At 43.2% G+C, this 10,661-nt stretch overlaps 1 protein-coding gene across 1 annotated transcript; it reads right to left on the bottom strand.

Annotated features, from left to right (window-relative positions):
• Positions 1-833: 833 nt before the first annotated feature.
• LOC139147898 (forkhead box protein F1-A-like) lies at positions 834-10,373 on the bottom strand. The gene is made up of 2 exons (XM_070719115.1): positions 8,594-10,373; positions 834-2,836 (listed from the first exon to the last, which is right to left on the bottom strand). Exons 1-2 carry the CDS (start codon positions 9,732-9,734, stop codon positions 2,676-2,678), a joined length of 1,302 nt encoding a protein of 433 aa, XP_070575216.1. The 5' UTR covers positions 9,735-10,373; the 3' UTR covers positions 834-2,675.
• Between the last annotated feature and the right edge of the window lie 288 nt (positions 10,374-10,661).

A 10,661-nucleotide genomic window follows, 5' to 3' on the forward strand; every position in this document is an offset into this window, starting at 1 on the left:
ACATTGCTTGACTGCTGTGGCAACCGGGTGGAGCCCTCGTGCGCGGGGTAATTTGATGTCCCTTTTGAAATTTTGGACGAGTGAAAGTGTACATATACAGTTTCCAGAAACCCTGTCGCTAAATTAGCTGCTTCTGTGGTTAGTCTCCCCTGTTTTGGTTGGCATTTGTTGACTTGGCAGCCACATCATCACTGAACATCGCGCGAACGGAAGAGACGCTGCGATTGGTCGAGACTTCCCCGCTACAATGTACTGCTCAATTCCATCGCATCTTTTCGAAAATTTTGTTTATTTTTCAAGAAAGGCCCTTTACCGCAAAGATCACTGTCAATTTGAATGATTCCGCTGCAGCGACTTGAACCTCCGATTGTAGTTTCCGGCACAAAGTGGAGAAACTCGCCTTTCGAAATTAACAAATGCCTATTACGACAAGTTTCGCAATAGTCTGACAGCTTGCTCGAATGACACATCTGTCAGCTATCCGTGTCTATCAAACAGTTTGAACTTGAACCAGGAACGGCATGACACCGTGAGAATCCCGTGATTTGCCGCAGCGTATCCATGAATCGGACGGTATTCACGGTACGGCCGGCATCTACACCCCTACAGGGAGAACTGACTCCCGCCGCTCACCGCCCGGCAGCCCTAATTAGCAAAACTCTCGGTGCGCAATTTGTTAATTGGTTCTGTGTACGCATGAATAATGTACACGCTGAAAAACGTGTTAGGCCTGGTTTTGTCACGCAATACGCACACAAACATCCGCACAAAACACAACGCTCAACGTCATGTGACCAAACAATAGCTCCAGCCAGCAATGTATCAAGACCATATTATTGGATAATCATCATATAATATTTAATTCCCAAAAGAGTACAAGTTTTTTTGGTCCATGGCTCGAATCATTACAATTCTTGTTGAACCGACGAAAATTAGTTTCTTTTATTAAACCATTGAAAAATGTCCATCAAAGAATTACAAAGTTCCACAACATCTGGAAAAGTTATTTTTTCTGGAATAATTAAACGATGCATCCAGCCGTGAATTCCACGTAATTCCTTGCAAATACGTCACTCTTTACGGTGTCTTCAAGGTCACTTCAGAGTAGATGACTTGATCGATTTCAAATATGTTGTTATGTCGTGTCATTGAACTTACAAGCTCCAGAAATACGCACGAGTGCCAGAACTCACACAATTGACGTTGTGATCACCTCATTTGCTGAACAAACTGCCCCTCGCATAATAGCATCAATCTTCAAATCTTCACAGGATTACGTGTTAATCAAACAAAAAAAATTAATAAGTACAAAATACGAAAAAAATACAAACATTGATCAAAACTCTTCAAAATTTACAAAAATCAATTGTGAGAATTTCTGCGATTTGCGAACGTAATTCTCTGTTTCGTCTCACACGCGAGACGGTATTTGACGCGTTTGGCACTATCTAGTGAAAATAAATTCCGTATAAATACATATGCAACTCCCTTAACAGAATAAAATAAACGCGTAGGAACAGTCTGGCATTAACTGCACGGTCAAACTGAGCATGAAGGCTGTTTTATCCGCAACAGTCGTATTAAGATCATATCGATACACTTATTAGCATTTTTAAACAAAAAAAAACATACGACAATCGGTCCATGGTAAATGGGAATGTACATCTAACATTTCACCAGTATCGAACCGATATCGGATGCAGATGCGAGTCTATTAGCCCCCGGGGCGGACCAACGTTTACAACTCAAAGGGGATAAAAGTCAAAATTGAAATCTACAGCAGAAAAAAATATCCACCACGCCTAGAAGTATTGGATAGCGACCCCACACACAGCGCGGAGTTGGAAATCTAGCCACACGTGCATCGGTCCGAAGCCATCAGCTAAGAAATATACACTTCAACTGAAAGTTTAAAAAAATCAAATCAAATCGAATTGAAGATTACAATGAAATACTATAGCATGCAGATTGGTTGGATATGCTCTACAAAAGTGACGTGTCACAGGTTTTGCATAAGTGCGCGTGCAACAAGTGTTCCCGTATGAACTCCCCTCGCTTTTTTTCTCACTAGAGCTAATATGCATTTCAGCCATTTGTTCCCTATTAAGATATCAAACTACAAGCTCTACAATCGCGGCCAAATGAAGCCATGTTCTCAACTTTCGTTATCTATCTAATTTCAACCACACATGCTTTGTGAGTTCTACCAGAAAGTCTTCAATCCTTCTGGACTCGTCTCCAACTCGACTCCAATTTCTGGGTATACGTTTGTAATTTCTGGCCAAGTCCCTTAAGAGACCCCTTGCACGGCGCCTTGTTAATTTTTTTCCTTCTCTCATCACACGAAAACACTTTCCAGAGTCCGGATTTTTTTCTCTATCACTGTCGGCCGACGTCTTAAAAATGTTCGATATAAGTTCTCGAGTTCTCGGCGTCTATTACACCAACGTATCTGGCAAATTGCAAAAAAAACAGTATCTCATTTATTGTATCTAACAACGGTTAGTCTTATCAGCTCTGAAGTGGTTCGCTGACTCCGGCATAATATTCACCTGACGTTATATTCCTTTCTTCATTTTCTTAAATTTCAAGTCCAAGGGACCCGTAGCGATCTTATAATTAAGTCCATCGTCGCTCTGTCTCTCGTCACTTTTATATTTCGCATGGGCTTTCTCTCACATGGAACATTTCACATCGTAATAGTTGGCCTGGGAAGGCACCACGGTATTGCCGTTGGAGACCGACTGTCCGCCGTGGTGGTGATTGGTGAGCATGTATTTCCTCTCGCACATGGCGTGAAGGTCACTCATGCTCTGGGTTTGCATGCCCCTCATTCCTGAAACGAGGGAGAAACAAAAAAGAAACGGAAGAAACAATTAAAACGCTGGGGAAAGAAGGAATGAGTGTTCCGGGGAGAAATAAAGCTTTTGGTAAAATAGACGGGCTGTCATTATCAGGACGCTGGCGGATGCTGCGCCAAGAGAGATAAACAGACCTTTGGTAAATTCATTGCGATTTTGACATTATCTGTGACAGTTATCCTTGCCCGGTAAATCCCAAAACGACGCGTCCGTTGCCAGAAATACACTTCAGAGTCCGAGATAAGGAACTGAATTTCAGGTGATTGGTGAAATTTTGATAATGACATTGCGCGAGATTGCTTACAGAAACCCAATTCCCGGTTGAACTACAACTTTTCCACGTGAGCAGAAAAAGTGTTGAGTGAGTGAATTGTATGGTGTTTCCGGTTGGGATCAGAAACCCTCTCCAGTCTATAATGAACTTTTTTTGGTTATTTTATCTGGTGTAAATTCTACCTACGTTTTTGGAAATGCATATCAAAAAGTATCGCCATCGTCCTGAGATATTTTGTTACTGGATTTGACGAACTACACAACAATGACAACGCATGCTCAGAGTTAATTGCAAGACCGATGATGAAGCTAAACTCTCGCTGTGTTTACATCGAAAACAGAATGCGATCACAAAGATGTTTAATTCATCCCACGTAAAGAATAACTAATTTATGCATATACTTTTTGGGGATAAAGTCAATTATTTTGGTGTAATAAATGTGATTCTCAGACTTCAACTGTTTCGTTGTATGATTTCATCTTTTATTGGTTTCGACCAATTGAGCGCCAAAGAGTGTGTACAGGAAGTGCTCCATTTTGCTTCCATGCTTTCTTACGGTTTACTTTACGCATTTTATGTCCCGATCGAAATCACAGTCCTCTAATATTTCCCCCTGATATTAATCTCTTATAGAGTTATGGTCAAAGCGCTTACAATCGTGAAAGTGGAAGAATACGAGAAAAAATGACCGATCCCGTCCGTATGGAGGAAAACTGCAAAAGAGTGTACAAACTGTTTGTCTGTGTTCAAGCGCTCTTTTTTGTTATTACTCTTGTTGTAGGCTCCAAATTTTTCCAGCTATGCGAATTTGTATAAGACTGATAGACCGTGAGTTGGAGAATTATACTCTCAAAGTTTATTTGTTCGGTGTCCCCCGGATTTTCACTGTTGAAAGCCATACTCGCTGCGAATTCAAATTATGTGAGAGAGTTACATTCGGTTTGATGAGTGAATGGCGCTTCTTTTTGTTCATATTTATACATTATGTTGAAAATGGTTTTCGATATTTCGAAACTCATAGTAATATTTAACATATATTGGCGCTCGAAAGAAGAACAATCATGACACAATAACTTTTTTTACAGACAATTCGAAGTGATTTTCTCTCAGTCGCCGTCGAAGCGTACTTCGGCACGCGTGTTTAAGGATTCTATCGGAACAGAAACTGATCAAACTGTAAACAAAAATTATTTAATTTACGAAAACATAGCTGTAATTGAATAGTTGTGAATGTTTCTCGTTTCATAGTATGAAATCGATGCCTAGAGAAAATCTGGACTACCATTTTGTCTGACCGTTTTGCTCCGAGTTGTATTTTTTCCAAATCGCAGAAACGATACGCTTCCCTCCCTCGACAACGCTTGCCTACAAGCCCGTCTTCACACCGAGCCAAATCCGTGTACTTTACGATATTTATATAACCAAAATAGATGGAAAAAGTGTATACATATCTGATAAATAATTACAAAAAGGATACACAAATCTAAAAATATACAATATGTTAGCCCACGTGGACGATATTGCCTTCCAATAAAAAGCGGGAAAGTTTAAAATCTAAAAATTGCCACCAAGTCAGGGATTTTTTAGAAATGATGGGAATAGTTTTGGCGCGAATATGGTTAATTCGTTATCAGATCTCTCCCGATTATGGGAACCTGTCAGCCCCGAAACGTTTCGTTTTTAATTTTATACAAACATATAAAGCAAACTCATTCAAAATCTAATAATCTAAAGTGTTGATGGTCCTTGTCGATTTTTGGAGGCTGTAAAACTACTGCTTGTTTTTAACCATATTTTACCGCCAAATTGGCAAATTTTGGCGCCATCTTTTAACAGAAACTTATTAAACTGCAAACCAAACAGAGCTAATGTTGTGAAGGATGAAAACGTCGGCCGTAAGGTAGTAGACAGAATTCAGAAACCGCAAAACGGAAGGCCCGGGAGTTCAGTTTGCCTGTCTTGTTTATGTCGACTCGCTCCGCAACTGTTTCTGCCCCAAAGACTACCGTGTAACGTGAGCGAAACTCAAGTTTATCAGTGATAGATGCAGTAGTACAGATTGATTTAAAACATTTAACTTTCATTCCTAAGATGGATGGATGAACTTGGACAATCCAGAAAATTACTTTTCTAACCGGTTCATGGAGCACGAAAGGAGTTGAAAAGTCGACTTGACTTGTCTGACTGAGAATTTCCAGCGACAAAAAAGCGTTTAGAAAATCGTGAATAGCGATCACTAACCGAGTTAATTCATACAAAAATCGATTTAGTTGTTATTAAAACTAACTTTCTACCAGTTGAGTGATGAGGGTAATATGATGGGACTTTTATTCTAGAACTATTTCATAGTTTGGAATTGTACCATACCAAAACTGTGGAGAGACTCCAGACTGTGGTGCTTTGTAAAGGTACCAATGGCAGGCTATCTTTTCGATGGAACCAGAGTTAACTGAAAACATGCGGAAAATACTGGCTGAGTCACTGTTTATATGCATGTATAGATTTTGAGACGATTGGGCGGTTTGCTTGCGTAGTTGAGTTGCCCACCCCTTCGCTGGAGCCACATCATGCGGGATGGTGTAATTACGAACATAGCCTGGAGACCCGGCGCAGTTTAAGAAACTCACTCCTGGAGTTCATGACGGCTTTATCAGAGGGAACTGATAACGAGACGGTCACTTTGTAATGATGCTCCCCTCTTTCCAATCCCGGCCACGTTGGCACCATTCGATCACGTGCAAACACAGCGAATAAAGACGAAATACCGATACGTTCTGTGCCCACGTATCTGACAGTGCAGGAGGGGCGCGTCAGTGGACAGTTTTGTGGCGATAATCAGGAAAAATTAATGGTCTATGCACCGACAATAATACGTGACTTCTGGACAGAGATGATGCATTTTCACGAGAACTTTGTGATAAGCGTGGCAGCAAAACTACAATAGGGCAGTGAAAAGCCTTCATTCCTTTTACGCCGTTCTGTCTATATTATTACCATTTCTCTATTTTATTTATTTTTCTTAGTACCTCCGCTAACTGCTTTGGCGATATGGATTCGACAAAAGACCCCTCGCGGCACATTTTTGTTCGAAGTAATTTTAATTCAGGCGTTTGTAGAACTGCAGGCACAGGGGACTTGTGGGGCAAACAATGTGCGGTGGAATTGCACTGGCTGAACGCGAAAAATAGGAGAAGTGGCAAAGCACAGTGGTTAAACAGTCGATGGAATCAGGCGTAAAACTAACATTCTACAATTATGAACTTCAAAAAATCCATTAAATTGGGAATTCGAAGCCACGAAATACCCCGTGGATTAGCAAAACTAACACACTGGCTGTGAAATATGCTTCAACTCACCCGGTGGTAAAACATGATTTTACGGTCACATGACTGTTTGAGTACCTACCCCCACCAGCTTTTCTCAATGGCCAGATTTTTGGGGGTATTCCATCTCTTTTTGGGCTTTGTCGCCAGTTGGTGTTATTCGGAATGAATAAATCAGTATCGGCTGTCATACTTGTCAATGCAGTTTACAGATGGGCGGTGATTGATCGACTTCGCGTGTGCCACTTGTCGCCGACCGAAAAAAAATATCGTTCGCGATAGATAGCTACCCTTACGAAAACAGAACTGGCAACGTATTGAACTTTTTGGTCGTTTTCGGGGGATTTTGGGGGGTTGCAACTACCCGTGCTTGTCTGACGCGTTTTTCTAGTGAAGAACTCAGAATCAATATATATCCTTTAGATTAAACGAGTTGGATGTCTATGACGTGTGGATCTGAGCTGACGTCAACGTATAAAAGTTTCGATTTTTAATGGACGAAGAATTCCCGGTTGCGGTGTGTGATATTCGCGCGGTTTCGAAAAGGTCTGGGTGTGTGTAGTCTGTAATGTTGCTTTTTTCACCAGCCACGTGCCACAGTAATTAAAATGATGAATAATACACAGGACATGGGAACTTCAAAGTTTAATAATGCGGTCCTTGTGCTGTAAATAACCGGCACATTTTTCAATATTTCTCTACTGACCGAACGTAAACGCTTCGCTTCGCTATGGGCTTGCTTGTCGATCCTATGATACAAAACTCTCTAGCAAAAAGAAGCACAACAACTTTTCCCATAGTTTTTTCGCACGTTTGTGAAATTTGGATAACTGCAGGAGTGGTGTTTAGTGTTCAGTTTATTTGAAGGAAATTAGCGGAGGCCGATTGGCAGCAAAATAAACATCAAGATACAAGCCACACGCAGCCAAACTTCACCAAGAGTATACGGTTCCCCCTCCTCAGGATTACACAGCTCAATGAAACGAATTCTCTCGGTTTTACCGAGTCTCTTGGTCTGAAAAAAACCTGCAACCAGTTTGATTCTGTACTTATATATTCGAACCGTACGGGTAGACCTTTTACACTGGTGGCCCAAGTGCCCTTTTCGCGTGTAACGCTCACCCTGGTCGGGACCAGCCAGTTATTTTCGTTACCCCCTGTCAATTATGAAACCTAGTCCCACCATTTCTTTCCGTAAAAATTGCGCGCGTATATCAACTATTTTCAGCGAAGTCCGCTCTACGCCCCCCCCCCTCCACACACACAGCTAGACTGCTTATGTTGCGATGGAATATTAAATAACGGTTTTGTTTTTTTTGAATGGTGAAATCACTTCTTGTGCATTTTAAAATGGTTCAGAGTTTCTTCACATCAGCGACTGATTCGATTACGAAAGCAAGCAACACCGGATACTAGCGCTACCAGTGAGAGGGCGATATCCCATCCAAAATGTTATTTTTATGTAATTGGGTGTAATTGTCGGCACAAAACAGACTTGATGGTTATATGCGCCCCCTTTTCACAGTTTCAACGGATGAAAAAAACCGAGGGAAACAGTTACAGCCCTTTCGATCAGGAAGCTTATTGTTATGTTGAGGTGTACACTCACCGCTCAGAATTGCTTCCAAAGGCATTTCTTTCTCAAAAAAAACCCCAAAACAACTAAGGAAGTACACGTTCTACATTAGTGTTGATGCACAGGAGAGCCATTCTACAAACTATTCCAGCTACTCTGATTGACTTGAGAGTAGTGTGTAGTTTATTGAAACTCAGAAGTATATTTATTTGTCGATTCGCCCAGGATGACCAACAGAGAAATCGGAATTTTAAACATTGGGATTGTAACGATTGCGAATGAAGTGGCATTTTCAGCGTTGAGTACGGGGGCTGCTGAGCTGAATGTTTGGGAATCACTTGTTTCTGTTCTAGAGAGTGAATTCAGTATGAAGGAATGGTAATTGCTACTGGCAAACATGATTTTTGCATTACACTGAATTCCGTGATGTGTTCATCAGTTATAACTTCGCTAGCAAAATCTCACACTGGACTCGGCCATGCCACCGTTGTATGCTGTATCAATTTGATTTTCGTTTTGTTTTTGTTTTTTTGTTTAAAGCATCATAATTTTGACTCACCTGTCATATCACTACCATCACCATTTGTCTGTTGGAGCATAAACTGGCTCTGATCTGTGACGGCGGCCATCAGCTGGATAGGGGTCGGCGAGTTGGCCGGACTGCAATCCATCTGCTGTTTTATGTACCTCGAAGCTGGGGGCCAGCCAGTGGCGTGCATCGAGTGGTTCTCCGTGCCGCTCTGGGAGTACATGGACGGCACGGTTGGCGAGGTGTTGGCGGGCACGGCGCCGAAATCGCCCATGTTGTTGCCCACCGAGCAGCTGGCCATGTAGTTGACACTACCGCCGGAACTGTGGTGGGTGGGTGTCGTCAGGTTACCGCTGACCACAGGAGCCGTGGCCATCATCCCCATGGGCGAGTCCAGCCCCTGGCTCACGTTCACGTTGTTCATCGAGCAGCTCATGCCGTAAGTCGGCGACGTCGCCGTGTTCTGCGGCAGCATGTCGAAAGTCGTTCCGGGGAACATTTGCCCCGGCCCAGCCATGTTGTTTATCATGCCGTACGGTCGCAAAGCCTGACACTTTCGACGGAAACCTCGCGGCCTGCGACGAAAGGAACCCTCTTCGAACATAAACTCACTGGCCGGGTCGATTGTCCAGTAATGTCCCTTTCCCGGCCTTCCCAGTCCCTTTGGAAGTTTGATAAAGCACTCGTTCAGGGAAAGGTTGTGTCTGACCGAGTTCTTCCACCCTTGGTATGGTCCCCTGAAAAAGGGAAACCTGTTCATTAGAAACTGATAGATTTCACTGAGAGTCAGTCGTTTGGTCGGGGAACTCTGTATCGCCATTACTATGAGAGCGATATACGAGTATGGAGGCTTTTCATGGCGGCGAACACCAGCACCGCCTTTCTTCGCTGACGAGCTCTTCTCCGGGCTTGAATTTTGCGTGACGGTTTCGCTCGCTTCTGGCGACGTTTGCTGCTGTTGCGGAGGAGGAGGAGGGGGAGGCGGTTGTTGTTGAGGATTGTCTTGCTGTGGCGGCTGCAACACAGGCTGAGGCTGTTGTTGTTGTTGTGGATGAAGTTGTTGCTGACTGGGTACTTGCGTTTGTTGCTGCTGTGTTGGTTGACGGAGCGGCGGCGGCTTCACATCAACCTCAGCCACGTTGGTAGACATGGTCTCTCTGAGGATGGTCATCGGCGACTCTTGAAAATAAACGAAATCAACTCAGGAACACCGAGGGTTTAAAAAAACGGCAAACGCAAACCGCTTTCTGTTTTACAGCTGTGGATTCGTGTTCCAGCAGAGAGAAAGAACCCAACACTTAATCTCAGCCGGGAGACAAGTGTGTGAGATCCCCAAATATTAAACGTGTGTACAGCAGATGCGAACCAAATCTTCGTTCTGTCACTGACGTAAGGTAACAGATAGTAAATATTTAGCAACGTAATTTCCTTGACGGTGTCTACCAAAGATGCTGTTATGCGTACAGTCGTCTGTGGGAAATAGCGAATACGCAGTGGAATTATGTATCCAGGCTCGAAGCTGTGTCCAGCAAATGTTGATGGTGCAAGCGCTAGACCTCTACTGACAAATGTCAGCTGGAAACCCCGAGTGTAAATTGGTTACTCAGTGTGGCGCAAATGAGAAAAGCCCGTTCCGCTGGTTCGGCCCCTGTCGACCGCTTGTCTGTTATCTTCGGATGTGATCGACGGAGTTTGGGAGGGCTGGAAGATGAAGACCTCGGGAGGAAAGCGCTAGTTACTGACCACCCCCAGTGGACGACGTTGCGCACTTGTATCGAGGGGTGGCAGGACCCCGTGTTCAATTTAAATGAACAGGAGAGGTCAAGTCACCGCCTATGCGTGGGATGCAGGGGGGACAAGGTTCACTTTACCAGCAATCAACTATCGTCATCCGGTATCTCATTTCTCAACTCAAAACAAGCTCGCAATCTATGGACGGGATTACCAATACAAAATCTAGGAATATTTTAGGCTTTGCTTTCAGTCTGAATAATTTATACGCTTGGTTTGGGGGACTACGGGCGGGGAAATAAATCTTCCCTCCTGAAACTTTATTTCCACACCCCTACAAAATGAAAAAGTGGTACAGGCCATTCGC

Source organism: Ptychodera flava, chromosome 13 (genome assembly GCF_041260155.1).
Source record: "Ptychodera flava strain L36383 chromosome 13, AS_Pfla_20210202, whole genome shotgun sequence".
Classification (NCBI taxonomy): domain Eukaryota; kingdom Metazoa; phylum Hemichordata; class Enteropneusta; family Ptychoderidae; genus Ptychodera; species Ptychodera flava.

Bases quoted from the DNA above. Each gene is read 5' to 3' on its own strand.
- LOC139147898 (XM_070719115.1), bottom strand. From the start codon at position 9,734: ATGACCATCCTCAGAGAGACCATGTCTACCAACGTGGCTGAGGTTGAT. The intron at 2,837-8,593 runs GTGAGTCAAAAT...CCCTCGTTTCAG, and splicing joins TGATGGTAGTGATATGACAG to GAATGAGGGGCATGCAAACC.